General features: G+C 45.1%; 2 protein-coding genes across 2 annotated transcripts in view; one reads left to right on the top strand and one right to left on the bottom strand.

Annotated features, from left to right (window-relative positions):
* Window positions 1-11,809, bottom strand: part of TLCD2 (TLC domain containing 2) — a 45,795-nt gene extending 33,986 nt beyond the window's left edge. Inside the window, exons 1-3 of the mRNA XM_073667721.1 lie at window positions 11,318-11,809; window positions 6,639-6,721; window positions 4,916-4,998 (exon numbers count right to left, since the gene is read on the bottom strand). Coding sequence (XP_073523822.1) covers window positions 4,916-4,998; window positions 6,639-6,721; window positions 11,318-11,502 — 351 coding nt within the window. The 5' untranslated portion in view covers window positions 11,503-11,809. The remainder of the gene's footprint in view (window positions 1-4,915; window positions 4,999-6,638; window positions 6,722-11,317) is intronic.
* LOC141231475 (apoptosis-inducing factor 3-like) overlaps window positions 11,799-15,394 on the top strand; it is a 170,681-nt gene continuing 167,085 nt past the window's right edge. Inside the window, exon 1 of the mRNA XM_073667704.1 lies at window positions 11,799-11,921. The gene's annotated coding sequence lies outside the window, so the exon portion shown is untranslated. The remainder of the gene's footprint in view (window positions 11,922-15,394) is intronic.

The raw sequence follows: 15,394 nt of genomic DNA, 5'->3' as shown, positions 1-15,394 counted from the left end.
TAGAAGGCAGTACTTCTATGTGACGATGCACTCACTGACATGATTCTCCTGTGTTCCCTGCGCAAGTGGGTAGTCACATGCCGACTAGTCTCACCTGGCTTCTCTCAATAGAAAAGAACTGAGAGAAGTGCAGGAGTCTAGTCAGCATGTGACTAAGTATACAAATTATATACATGTCGTTACCTCACCGCCCACTCACATGGGGAATTGTGACCGTGCACACTCTCACAATTCAGCAATGGCTGCTAACTTTTGTTCCGAGATTGAACAATCCCCTTAAGTTTTAAATGGTCACCAATTTCAACAAACTTTTCAATAGTACATGAAAATATAAGAAAGTTATATCAGAGAAATATGCTTCTTTCTCCTCTTTGGAGCCACTTTTCATCCTCTGCCTTCTGAATTCATCACTAAGTTTGAAAAACGACTAAAAGTCGGCTTGCAAATAGATGGACTAGCACCTCAATGTGGGATAATATTACACTTGCTTTTTCAAGTCAGTGGAAAGTATCTGTGTGAGGGAAAAGGGATGGAGAGATGGGGCTGCAGCCTTCTTATAATTGCTTTGTGCCAGTCTTGTGTTGGAATCACAGCTACACTGCTCAGTATCAATGTATAATGTCATCCATGCTGTGGCTTGTGAGCACATGCTACAAAGTCAGAGAGGCAGGAATCCCTCATGTTTGCTTGCTGTGTATGTGGGGCATGCAGCTTTCCCCCTCCTTCTAGCTCAGATACAACTGAAAATTAGAGATGGGGTATGTAGAATGGGGAAAAAATTGGTGAAAAAAAAACACAGGATGTAGGTCATATAAAGGCGATAAATGATAATATTCCTAATTCACACACAAACGACATGTGCGCTTTAATAAATTTAGCCAATGCAACACTAACCTATCCTAGGCTGGTCATAGACATTTGCACAAGATTCTGAGTTCATTTGCCCAGACGGGCATGTGACCCTTTCAGTGGTTGTCCAATCCTAAAAGGATTATATGCCTGTCTGGACTTAACACAAATAACAGAGACTAACAAGGGACCTGTAATATTGCTAAAAAGTGACAAAAAGCGCACAATAGGGCATGACATGTTTACCTTCTGCAAGTTGCTGTCATGATGCCAAAGTGCAATAAAAATACTTGGCTGTCAGAATACATTCATAGTGTATGATATGCAACGGCTTCTAGGAACAGGGTCTCAATCATGTCACCAATTCCTGGTTATTTGCCAGGTGGAGTTCTCCGACATCTCATTCTAGTAGCAGAAACAAACCTTCTAGAAAAGTGCTATAAAGGAATTATGTGGGGAGAAAAAAAAAATCAACAATAAAAACGTGTGGACAGTAAAGTTGCCCATACAAATGGAGCATCAGACGTAGCAGCCCCATTCCTAACCTCGTACATGTCAAATGACAGGGGTATCTAAAAAGGTCAGATTGCTGCAATCATAGCGGCAACAGCAGCAGTTACTCGTTGTATAGAGGGAGCACAGCTCCTGACCCCGCGCCATATATAAGGTGCACACACCTGTGATAAATCTTGGTAAACCCCTTTGAGGGGAGCCTGTCAACACGTTTTTACATATGGAAATAGTGGTGTGGATGTATAGGTGCTAGTCCCTCAATAAAAATTATACATTTTTCATAGAGATCTGTTGCGTCAGATATGAGAAATCCAGTGTAGAAGCCATATGCAAATTAGGCTGGTAGTGCACTGTGGGTGTGTCACTGCTCGTGGACTGATTCTTCCAAAACCCTCGAAGTGCTTTAGGTACCGGATGTTACATCTGCTGTAGCTCTGCTGCCTTTCAGACGTCTTGAATCTTTTGAATGTATTTGGTGACGATAATACCCACCCAAATGAGGTCACACACATTCCTTTCTAAGAGACTACACCCCGAGCTACTATACTGTGTAAAGATCGTTCCATCTCACAAAGCTTACACCAGAACTCCGGCCATTCACCAAAGTAATATAAGACAAAGTAGTGGAGGACAATGCATTCATGACATTTTGTTCACTCTTGAAATTGCTAAGATATTGGGGTGTGATCACAGAACCCTCAAAAAGTCTGTTGCAAATATCAACAGGGTCGCAAAAATGTGGTGAGAAAAAAAAGACGCACATGAACTGCCAAGGATTTAAGAAGAATGAAATGTGAAGCGGCCAGGAAGCCATTATCCTCCAGTGCTGTCATATTCCAGAACTGTAACCTCCCTGGAGAGCCCAGATTCATGGCCGAGGTAAGGAGGCTGAAACCCGACCACCACTGAACAAGGCACAGAAGTGGAAAAGTCAAAACTGGGCCAAGCAATATCTGGGACAGATTTTTCAAATGTTTTATGGATTGATGAGATGAGAATGACTCTTGACGGACCAGATGGATGGGCCGATGGCTGGATCAGTAACAGACACAGACCTCCACTTCAACTCTGCAAGGTGAAGGTGGGGTGCTGCTATGGGCTGGTATTATTAAAAATGAGCTAGTTGGACCTTTTCAGGTTGAAGATGGATTCAAAATCAACTCCCATACCTACTGACAGTTTTAGGAAGACACTTTCTTCAAGCAGTGGTGCAGGAAAAAGTCTGCCTCTTTCAAGAAAACACTGATTTTTATGCAGGACAATGCTCCATCGCAGCATCAAAGTCTCCTCTGCTTGATTAGCCAGTAAAGCCCCCGTCTCACATAGCGAGATCGCTGCTGAGTCATGGTTTTGGTGACGCAACAGCGACCTCACCAGCGATGTCGCTATGTGTGACACTTTGCAGCGATCAGGCCCCTGCTGTGAGGTCGCTGATCGCTGCAGAATGTCCTGGACCATTTTTTGGTCTTTGCCCTCCCGCTGGTCAGCACATATCGCTGTGTGTGACCAGCGGGAGCAGCGATCAGGCTGGTAACTATGATAAACAGCGGTTACTAGGGGCACACGCGCACTTAGTAACCCGCTGTTTATCATGGTTACCACTCTGCTACGGTGAGCAGTAACCTCCCGCTCACCGTAGCAGGCTCGTAACCATGATAAACAGCGGGTTACTAGGTGCGCGTGTGCCCCTAGTAACCCGCTGTTTATCATGGTTACCAGCCTGCTCCTGCTTCAGCAGGCTGGTAACCAGGAGGAGGACATCGTGGAAAGATTCTTTCCACGATGTCGCTGCTCCCCTGATCGCTGGTGAGCCTGCCTGTTTGACAGCTCACCAGCGATCACATAGCGACGCAGCAACGATCCCTGACAGGTCGTATCGTTGTCGGGATAACTGTAGCGTCGCTAAGTGTGATGGGGCCTTAATGGCCTTAAAGATGAAAGAATAATGACATGGCCCCTTCCTCACCCGACCTAAACCCTACTGAGAACTCAGAGGTCTTTCTTAAGTGGGAGATTTACGGTGAAAAAAAACAGTCACCTCTCTGATCAGTGTCTGGGAGCTTAGGTTGGTGCTGCCCAAAAAGGTTTAATCGTCAACAGATTAAGAAACTGACAGACTCCATGGATGGAGCTTATTACTGAAAAGAAGGAGAGCAGCAGCTATATTGGTCACTGATATTTTATTTGAAATGTATTTTAGTGCATTTTGAACAGTTTGATTATTATTATCACTGTAACAGATGAAAATAAACAATTGAGATTGGAAAATTTACGTTTTTCATTTAGTTTTAATAATAAAATCAGCAAAATTACAAGTTGCCTAATAATTGTGCACACAGTGTAGTTTGTGTACTTTTCATAACGTAGCAGTATCAGGTTCCAGACAAACAGTAACAGGAGCGGATTTTGAAATCAGAAAATCGGCTGAATAGATTACAACAGCGAATCCCAATTCTCAATCATTTTAATACACTTTCATATCAGAGGTTGGGTGGACCAGTGCCATCACGGTTACATATATCTGCTGGCTCACGTGCACGCCAGCAGATATCTGTAGATGTGGGGTCACCAGCCCTACTCACCTACCGATACAGTAGTGAGCAGGGCCGGATTATCCCTATAATGCAGCAAGTTGGAAAACCGTATAAGAAGCTATTGCACACATAATTTTAAGAATATTACCATTTGTTTCCCTATGAAAAACCATTGTGGCTAGAAGATAACCAGAATTCCACAATACAAACATTGCATTTTTGGTGGGGGGGTTCAGTCTTGTATGACTTAGGTATCTTAGTTATAGACCTTTCTACAGAAGGCGAATAACAAAAGACACCTGAATGCATTTCAAGTGTCTGGAATAAGACTGCGATTTTGGCTAAGACAAACGTTGTGGGGTCAAAGATCGTATGTCAATGCCACATGCCACAATAAGGAAACCATGTGCTCGTGTTGACTTTGCTGATGCTACGTGGCACCATAATAAATTAGTGATGTGGCCAAAGGCACCATGCAGCCCCAGCCTCATACATCAAATAAGTTTTACTTGCTGAAATTGCAATCTTTTAATCCTACAATTTTATCTTCAAAAGGTTATTTAAAAAAACAAACAAACAAAAAAAAAACACAAGTTATCCGCTAGGAATGGGACTATCTCTGGGCATCTGACCACCGGGACCCTCAGTGAACTTAATATAAGGGCTCTACAGCCCTGTCTTGAATGGAGGTGTGTGTGCTTGACCTCTGCTCCATTCACTGTCTATGGGACAGTACTCGGCTTTCTCCAGTAGTTACATTGACAATGAATGAAAAGGAGGTCAAGCGAGCGCACCGCCACTCCATTCAGGACAGAGCTGCCGAGACACTTTCTTGGGGTTCCAAAGCCCCAATCTCAAAATTGCTGGGTGTCTCAAAGTTGAGAAAGTTATCCCTTAAGGATAGTGGGTAACCTGTTATTTTTTTACTAACCCTTTGAAAGTTTGAATATAAGGTGCATTTCTTCCAGTGAACTAGAAAGCATAAGAAGTGTGTAATGAAGACCTGCACAATTACATACCACAGTGTGATGGAAGAGCAGTTCCCAGGACTGATGCAGTTTCTGGTTCTGCAGCATATCCACAAAATCATGAATGAAATAACCTACAATAAAAACAAGAGTCAAACGTTTCATGTATTTAAAGGATCAGTCATCAGCACGTGCTTCAAAGTCATTTCTTCTGCTTTTCAACATACTTTATGGGGTCATAAAATGAAAGGTGTTTTCTGGGACTGAAGAAAAAAAAAACACTTTTGCATAAAGTTACCTATAGAAAGCCTTCAACTTATCTTGGCACTTTTTAAAGACGGAGTTTATTATATTTATTTTTTAACATGTGCTAGGTCATACTTGTGACACCCATAACTTTTAGGGTACATCCTCACAGGTTGGACTTGCTGCAGGTTTTTCATCTATCCAATATAGTGGCAGCAAAGTTGGTGAGATCTGAATGCATTTCATCCATATGCTGTGAACATTTTCTGCACAATCATTGATCTGCAGAGAATGGCAATTTCTGTTGTGGATTTCAGCAATTTCATCCTTGCAAACTGTATGTTACACATTCAAAGCAAAATCTGTAGGTGGATAAATAAAAAATGGCCAATATCTCTGTAACCCTATGGCCGATTTCTAAAAAGGAATAATTAGGGGAGCACCACAAATATATTAGGAGCAAAAACTGGCCACTTTTAATCCGGTGACAAGTCCTCTCTAAAGCCACATTGACCTACCGGACAAGCTCAGGGGGACTTTGTATGATTGAAGGACTGTCCGCACTACAATAGAAGGAATAATGCAGCTTTTTTTTTTGCAGCTCTATTATGTTTCTCGAACAAACGGAGCCCAAATACAGTGGTGTACATGAGTCTTTACGATCCTGCATCTTTAGTCCTCCTTATATCTATTTTCACTGGAGTCCTTGATATATATTTTTTTTTCTTATTTGTCACCAACTCTACACTAGCGCTATTACCCTACTTTTAAGAACCATGAAATGGAAATTTAAGTTCATGTAGCACAGTTAATTTTTAAATATTTATACATTTTTAAAAAATGTTTTTTTTTTTAAATTAACAAAATCTCCTTTGTTTTCATGGTTCTGTTCCATGTTCAGAAGGAGACATCACGAGAAAGTACAAGGGGGATGGGATGACAGAAGAATGTGGTAATGAGCAGCATTTCTAGTCTTGTGACATATCATATATACTGTCAATGTGGTGTGTAAATGGGAGCACTATAAAGAGGATTTGTCCTTTCGCATCTTAACTGTGTGACATTTAGACCTCATTCACACGTCTATTTTTCATGTACATGTTCTGTCCGTGGTTTTCTTCACAGATACAATACGTACTTAAATGTGGACCTTGTCTCCGAAAAGAAGGAAAAACAAAAGTATTACATATGTCCGATATTAATCTAAGATCAAAATGAACCATACAAGTCTATGAGTCCATGACAATGGCAGCCATCACACAGATAGGAACCATGTGCGATCCGTGTGTTGTACGTTTTTAATAATATAATGGGTAGGAGAAGATTTGCAGGGTTTTTTTATTAACAATTTGGAATAGAAAAATCACTCTTGGTAAAAACTGATACACCGACTAAACACTGATGAAAATCAGAACCAAAACAGTTCTTTTTATCACATAAGAAAAAATATATGGACATATGGACGTCAGAGTGAGGCCTTAATGTATGACGCCGAACAAAATAAAAAAAATCAACAAAAGCCACTAACCGATTGAGACAGCAACGAGACAATGTGAGAAGCGGGAATGTGTGGAGATCAGGTCTTCTGCCATCTCAGGATGCAGGTAAAACCTAAACAAAAAGGAAAGGAGATTGTAAAATATGCAGAAAGCAAAAAATAAAGAAGCCATGTACAGTCAGCGAGACTGCATGTGAGCAGAGAGCAGCTGGAGGAACGCACACATTCTACTGCAAATTCCCCTAAAACCATAGTTAGGCTGTGTGCCCACGATGCGTTTTTGAAGCGTTTCAGCAGTGGCAATTCTGCTGCAGAAACGCTTAAAAAACGCTTGGTAGAAGGCCTGCCATGTCTCCCAATGATAATCCGCATGTGCTGTGCACATGCTTCGGAAACTTCCGCTGCGGATTATCATTGCGGAAAAAAACGCAGCACTACCAATTATTCTGCGGAAGCACGGCATTTTCGCCGCCATGGACTTGCATTAGAACGCATGGAATCCGCATCACTGGATCTGTACATGCAGAATCCATTCATTCCAATGTGCGGATGGTACCCGGGTGTGGAGGACAGGAGACTCTCCTCCGGACCCGGGTACCATAGAACCTGTAAAAAAAAGAAAAAAATAAAAAATAAATATTATATTTACCTTCTGATGGCCCCCGCTGCGCTTGTCCTCCCTTGCCGGCAGATCGCGGTGGCTCCCCTGACCTCAACCCCATTGAGAACCTCTGGAGCATCATCAAAAGGAGTGTCTATGATGGCGGGAGGCAGTTCACATCTAAGCAACAGCTCTGGGAGGGTATTCTGTCCTCATGCAAAACAATTAAAGCAGAAACCATCCAAAACCTGACAAATTCAATGGACGAGAGAGTTCAGAAGCTCCTTTCGAACAAGGGGTCCTATGTGCAAATGTAACATCACCTAGAATAAAGTTTTGAGTTGAAAACTGTTTGACTTCAGTTTGTAATAACCTGCTAATGCTTATAATTTCAAAAATGACCATTTTTTTGTTCTTTATTAAAATGAAAAGGTTGAAAACTCTGCTGTGCATAATAATTTGGAACATGCATTTTGAGTGCAGTTTGAGTTTTTTATTTTTTAAAAAATATACTGTTATCATAGGCAGTTTGTACAAAAACCTTTCAATTGTACTCTAATAGTTATTTGACTGGAAAATTACAATGACTGCAATTCATATAGGTAATTTGGGAAAATCTGAGAAAATATTATTTGCATAATAATTTGGAACACAGTGTAAACATTTGATACAATAGAAAAACAGAACTTAATATTTGGTACTGAAACCTTTGTTTGCAATTACAGAGGTCAGACATTTCCCACACACTGCATCTGGGATTTTGGCCCACTCCTCCAGATCTTTCAGGTTTCGAGGCTGTCGCTGGGCAACATTGAGTTTGCGCTCCCTCCAAAGAGACCTCCAGGTCTGGAGATTGACTGGACCACTCCAGGACCTTGAAATGCTTCTTACGGAGCCCCTCCTTAGTTGCCCTGGCTGTGTGTTTCAGGTCATTGTCATGCTCGAAGACCCAGCCACAACCCATCTTCAATGCTCTTACTGAGGGAAGGAGGTTGTTGGCCAAAATCTTGCGATACATGCCCCCATCCATCCTCCCTTCAATATGGCGCAGTTGTCCAGTCCCCTTTGCAGAAAAGCACACCCAAAGTATGATGTTTCCCCCACCATGCTTTATGTTTGGGATGGTGTTCTTGGGGTTGTACTCATCCTTCTTCCTCCAAACACGGCGAGTGGAGTAGATACTAAAAAGTTCTATTTTGGTCTCATCTGACCACATGACCTTCTCCCATGCCTCCTCTGGGTCATTCAGATGGTCATTGGTGAACTTCAAATGGGCCTGGACATGTGCTGGCGTGAGCAGGGGGGACCTTGCGTGCCCTGCAGGATTTTGATCCATGACGGTGTAGTGTGTTACTAACGGTAATGTTTGAGACTGTAGTCCCAGCTCTCTTTAGGTCATTAACCAGGTTCTCCAGTGTAATTCTGGGCTGATTCCTGACCTTTCTCAGAATCATCCTTACCCCACGAGTCAAGATCTTGCATGGAGCCCCAGACCGAGGAAGATTGACATTCATCTTGTGTTTCTTCCGTTTTCTAATAATGGCGCTGACAGTTGTTGCCTTCTCACCAAGCTGCTTGTCTATTGTCCTGTAGCCCATCCCAGCCTTGTGCAGGTCTACAATTTTGTCCCTGGTGTCCTTAGACAGCTCTTTGGTCTTGGCCATGGTGGAGAGGTTGGAGTGTAATTGATTGTGTGTGTGGACAGATGTCTTTTATACAGGTAACGAGTTCAAACAGGTGCAATTAATACAGGTAATGAGTGCAGAGTAGGAGGGCTTCTTAAAGAAAAACTAACAGGTCTGTGAGAGCAGGTGATCAAATACTTATTTTTTGCAATAAAATGCTAAAATGCAATTTAATTTTTTTAAAATCATACAATGTGATTTTCTGGATTTTTTTTAGATTCTGTCTCTCACAGGTGAAGTGTACCTACGATAAAAATTACAGACCTCTCCATTCTTTGTAGGTGGGGAAACTTACAAAATCGGCAGTGTATCAAATACTTATTTTCTCCACTGTATATACCGTAGAGCAACTACAGGAAGATATACCATATATAACTATGAGAAGATATATACAGTAACTACGGGAAGATATAGAACTATGGGAAGATATAGAACTACGGGAAGATATATACAGTAACTATGTGAAGATTTATACAGTAACTCTGGGAAGATATCACATTATGATACTTTGTACACAGAGGTATGCAGGTTGATCAAAAACCGTTCTGGAGAGTGTATAGCTTGAGTACCAAAAGTGGTGTAAAATACTTGTGTCATTAGGGACACCAAAGATCCCTTAGGAGGGGGTTCCAGAAAAGCAGAAGCATTCAGGGAGGGATCATTTGAGAAGGGGGTTCAGGAAAATAACAATAAAAGACCTACCAAGGAGGGGGCCATACCAAGGAGATACAAAGGCCACATAAATAGGTAACCAAGCACTATACCAGTGAGAAACTGACAGGACACAGAAAGGAGTGTTTTGCTGAGGGTGCTGGAAGTGTCTGTTGTGCTATAATCACTGTCTTATCTGTTTTCTGCTCTTCATTTGCTTTGCAGTTTCTTTGCTGTCTGTTCCCTATAACATAGGCAGGGACGCGGCTGTTCTTTATCTTTAATCATTTGATATTGATGAGAATATTTCTTGCACATTTTCACATACACACAATGGCAGCTATCAGTGTGCCCACAGCTCCGCCACAGAGCTCACACTGCAGTGCGGGCTGGGATCCTGTCTGACTGGTCGCTACAGCTACTGTCACTATTATTTCATTGCCCACAAGGGCAAAGTGACCCAGCTCTAAATGTCTTGTTCCAGAGAACAATAATAACATTTATGCCAACTCATCTACCTAGAGATTTCTCTGTGCCGCCTCCCTGCAATGTCTGGTGCCCATCACTGGTAACGCATTACATACAAAGATCCCTATGGAAACATCTCCCACTGCTCCACAATTTAAGTTGTTCACCATTGAGGATTATTTTGTTTACTTAAATATATTTAGGGCTAAAAATATTTTTTGCTATTGAGCATCGCACCGATTGGCTCTTTGTTGCTCATTCAACTCTGATGTGGTCATAAATTAGCCGAGAGGAGCTCAGAGAAAAACACAGTAACAAACTTTAGTGAGAACATCAGAATGAGCTCACTGACTGATTCTAAGTCAACTCTTTCTGCAGTCGTTAAAAGATAATGCAATACAAAGTCTATAGGAGGCAAATGGTGCAAAATTTTCTTCATAAAACCCAATTTCAAAAATGTTTTTTAGCCCCAAATAATTCATGGATGTGATGCAAGTATAATAAAAGGTTAGACATCCCTATTAATGGCTGAGGCTAGTGAGAAAAGCGGTTTGTGGTCCCCTAGGGATCCCTACAGAATAGGCAGCCGGGACACCACTTCTGCTCTGATCATTAGGACATCCCATGATAGAAGTGCCCCTTACCCCAGGACCCGGCAGCTTCTCTTACCCCAGCAACCGGCAGAGCTCCTTACCCCAGCAGTGCCATACCCCGGCGGCGCCCCTTACCCCAGCAGTGCCCTATACCCCGGCAGCGCCCATTACCCCGGCGGTGCCCCTTACCCCAGCAGTGCCCTATACCAGGGCAGCGCCCCTTACCCCAGCAGTGCCCTATACCAGGGCAGCGCCCCTTACCCCAGCAGTGCCCTATAGCCCGGCAGCGCCCATTACCCCGGCAGCACCCCTTACCCCAGCAGTGCCCATTACCCCAGCAGCACCCCTTACCCCAGCAGTGCCCATTACCCCAGCAGTGCCCTATACCAGGGCAGCGCCCCTTATCCCAGCAGTGCCCTATACCAGGGCAGCGCCCCTTATCCCAGCAGTGCCCTATACCAGGGCAGCGCCCCTTATCCCAGCAGTGCCCTATACCAGGGCAGCGCCCCTTATCCCAGCAGTGCCCTATACCAGGGCAGCGCCCCTTACCCCAGCAGTGCCCTATACCAGGGCAGCGCCCCTTACCCCAGCAGTGCCCATTACCCCAGCAGCGCCCTATACCTGGGCAGCACCCATTACCCCGGCGGCACCCCTTACCCCAGCAGTGCCCTATACCCCGGCAGTGCCCATTACTTTAGCCGTACCCCTTACCCTAGCAGCGCCCAGCTCCCTGTCAGCAGACTGTGCACTAGTGATGTCCAGATGTTCCTCCATTTCCAGGGGTTCCTGAGCGCGGAGCTCGGTACTGGAATCAGTGTCTGCAGCCTCCCATTCAACAGGCGAAACCCGAGGAAGGAGGCTCCGGTGACGAGGACTCCGGGGTCCGACACCTCCATGGAGCGGAGCTAGTGCGGGGGGCAGGCGGGCTCGCTGAGGATGGCGGTGTCCGCTCACTCAGGGCTCCGCGTTCTCTTTTTCGAACCTTGTGTAACTTTCTTCTAGTAACAGACAACAAACACCGCGGTCCGCGCTCCGGGATTGGCCGTCACCCCGGGCTCCGCCCAGCTCATCCCCATGGTGACGGCCCCCTCCCAGTCTGGGAGCGCCCTGCCTGCGTCCCTGTACACACGGCTTTGTGTGAGGTACCTGCTCCGCTATCTGCCCGGGGCGGCATTACCCCGGTCCAGGGGGAGAGGAGGGGAGGGATAAAGATAAGGAGCAGCAGCTTGTGTAACCACAAGTCCCAGTTATACAACCGAGTCACGTGACGCGCCTGCGCCAATCTCGCCACGTGTGAGGTAACGATGTGATGATAGTAAGTAGCAGCGGGATAGTGATGCCGGGGACGTTACACAAGGCGCACTGCCGGCCCTGGTCACACTGCCAGCCCTGGGCACACTGCCGGCCCTGGTCACACTGCCAGCCCTGGGCACACTGCCGGCCCTGGTCACACTGCCAGCCCTGGGCACGCTGCCTGCCGGGCACACTGCCGGCCCTGGTTACACTGCCAGCCCTGGGCACGCTGCCAGCCCTGGGCACACTGCCAGCCCTGGGCACACTGCCGGCCCTGGTCACACTGCCAGCCCTGGGCACGCTGCCTGCCCTGGTCACACTGCCACCCTGGTCACACTGCTGGCTGGGCACACTGCCAGCCCTGGTCACACTGCCGGCCCTGGTCACACTGCCACCCTGGTCACACTGCCACCCTGGTCACACTGCCGGCCGGTCACACTGCCGGACGGTCACACTGCCGGCCCTGGGCACACTGCCGGCCCTGGGCACACTGCCACCCTGGTCACACTGCCGGCTGGGCACACTGCCAGCCCTGGGCACGCTGCCGGCCGGGCACACTGCCAGCCCTGGGCACGCTGCCGGCTGGGCACGCTGCCGGCCGGGCACACTGCCGGCCCTGGTCACACTGCCGGCCGGTCACACTGCCAGCCCTGGTCACACTGCCGGCCCTGGTCACACTGCCGGCCCTGGTCACACTGCCGGCCTTGGTCACACTGCCGGCCTTGGTCACACTGACAGCCTGGTCACACTGCCAGCCCTGGGCACGCTGCCGGCCGGGCACACTGCCAGCCCTGGGCACACTGCCAGCCGGGCACACTGCCAGCCCTGGTCATACTGCCAGCCCGGGGCACACTGCCGGCCTGGGTACCTGTTGTCTCCATAGTTAAAAAGTTTTTACATTAGTTTAATCCATACTTGTCAGTAATGGGGGTGTGACATTGGAGAGCCCAAAATTAGTACCTGGGCAGAAGTGGCGCCTGTTGCTCTCTGTGAAAGTCATTCCTTTTGGCCCGGTTACATTTCCAGGACTTGCCCCAGAGTGGGCAATTTTTTTATCTTTAAGACCCAGGATTTTTTTTTCTGTTTTTTTCCTCTCTTCTTCCAAGAACCATAACCCTTTTATTCTAGCCGTACGAGGACTTGTTTTCTGCAGGACGAGTTGTAGTTTAGAATGACACCATTCATTTTACAATTCAATGTGGTAAAAAACTGGAAAAATATTCTAAGTGCAGTGAAATTACAAGAAAAAAAGCTTCCGCCATTGTTTTTTGGGTTTTGTTTTTACAACATTCATTGTGCAGTAAAAATGTATTAATTTTATTTTCCTCACTTATATAGCGCCATTAATTCCACAGCTCTTTACAGACATCGTCATCACTGTCCCCATTGTGGCTCACAATCTACATTCCCTATCAGTATGTCTTTGGAGTGTGGGAGGAAACTGGAGAACCTGGAGGAAACCCACAGAAACACGTGGGATTTGTAAAATCTTTTTGAGTCCACTTAGCACAACTGAACCTTATATCATTTGATGACGTGTTCGATGTTCTAACCCACTGAATTGTGGTATTGTCTATTATAAAGCCCGTGGCTGAGCTTCTGAAGCCATGTGCCCATGATCAGGCTATAGCAGCACTTTGGACACAGTGTATTTTCGCTGCGTTCTAATCACGCAGGTAAATTCGCATGTGTTCATTGAACGATGCAGAATTACCGCATCCAATACATTCTGTGGGAAGAGTTTGCAGAGAAAAGCAGTACACTCCATATAATTGTAAAGATGTGGTAACCCATATTTGGTACTGCCCACTTAAGACTCAACATATGATTGGTTCATCATGTTGCATAACAAGGGAAGAGAGGCCAACTGTGTCACACCCCTTGAGAAAGGCGTCACTCCGACGGCTACTTCTGCACTACAGTCCCTGATCACCTTACGTAATTCCTCAATGCCTTATATGGACTTCACTAGTATACAGGATATGTTGACCGGTAGTTGTCATGCACATACTTAGTATGTATTGGGGCTCTATGCAATATTGCAATTGAATAGTGATTATGATTGTGGCTCTTGTATATGCATGTATAAATTGACTTTTTCCGCCGTGTGCTTTTTATATCAGGGCTGTGGAGTCGGTAAGCCAAACCTCCGACTCTTCAGTTTCCATGACACAGACTCCACGACTCCCTCATACACGGCTCATGATTAAGTGATAAATTTACTGTAGCACAGATTCATTTCAGCTAAAAGTCTAGACCCTTAGATCAGGAATAGGACAGACATTTATAGGACATTTCAGAACTTTCCCAAATTCTTATGAAAAAATATTCCCCACAAACTGCATTGAACTACTATACCCAATTTATTATATATTTTAGGAGTCGGAGTTGGTCAATTTTATACCGACTCCACCAAAATGGGCTCCGACTCCACAGCCCTGTTTTATGTGTACCCTATCCATCTCACTTGTATGTTATTTTAATAATAAAGTGGTTTTCATATTTAGAAATTTGAGTATGGTTTGTCTTCTTCTGGCTATTGGCCTCTCTTCCCTTGTTATCCAATACATTCTATAGGGGAAATTTCTGTTGCAGAGACCAGCGTCTCCACAGCAGAAGTTGACATGCTGCAGCTCGTAGACCCGCGCCACTGGTGAGATTACGCAGCGTCATATAGAAGCACAGTGGGCGTGGGATTTCTATAAATCCATCCACTGTGCTTGTACTGTACAACGCAGTGTTTTGGATGCAGCGCAGGTGAGCTGCATCCAAAACGCTGCTATTCCTGATTGTGGGCACGTACCCTTAGGAGTACTAACATGGCGGCCTTCATCGTACCTTAATTGCTGTTGTTAGAGATTGAATCAGACATTTAAAGGAGTTAGGCACTACTTTTTTGCTAGCCTGTAATTAGGCTTGGGTCACACGACAATATGAAAAAATCGTTCCGATTTTCATCCAGAAAAGTGGGACGATTTTTTTTTACTTGTCATCATGTGCAATTCGTTTTTTTTTATTCAGCAGCTATAAGTAAATTACAAGACCATTCATAGTTTCCTATCTTATAGAATTACAATGTATCCGTAAAAATCAGATGCTATACTGCGGCATCCAGTTGTTTTTTTCTCACACCCATAGACTTCAGTGGATGAGTCTCATCTGATGTACAGAGGAAAATTGTGCATGCTGCCATTTTTTTCACATGCAGATTCAGTTAGTGAAAAAAATCGTCCATCTGCATAGCCCCATCGAATAGCATTGGTCCAAATGCGATCTGCTTTTTTTTTTTAACGGATCGAACTCGGACCGAAAATGTTGTGTGAATGAGCCCTTAGGATAGGCTATCAATATCTGATCGATGGGGCTGCGACTCCCGGCATCCCTGTTGATCTGCTGCCGACGGCCAGAGGTTCTCCGATGCTGCCAGAATATGGAAACTCCGTCATTTCTATAGTGGCCGCGGCTGGGTACTATAGATCCACTCTAGTTTTGACG

The sequence above is a fragment of the Phyllobates terribilis genome, unplaced genomic scaffold (assembly GCF_046119375.1).
Source record: "Phyllobates terribilis strain yellow unplaced genomic scaffold, ASM4611937v1 Scaffold_2__4_contigs__length_985480577, whole genome shotgun sequence".
NCBI classification, from domain to species: domain Eukaryota; kingdom Metazoa; phylum Chordata; class Amphibia; order Anura; family Dendrobatidae; genus Phyllobates; species Phyllobates terribilis.
Note: the sequence above shows the minus strand (reverse complement) of the source record. Positions and strands in the feature narration are given on the sequence as shown.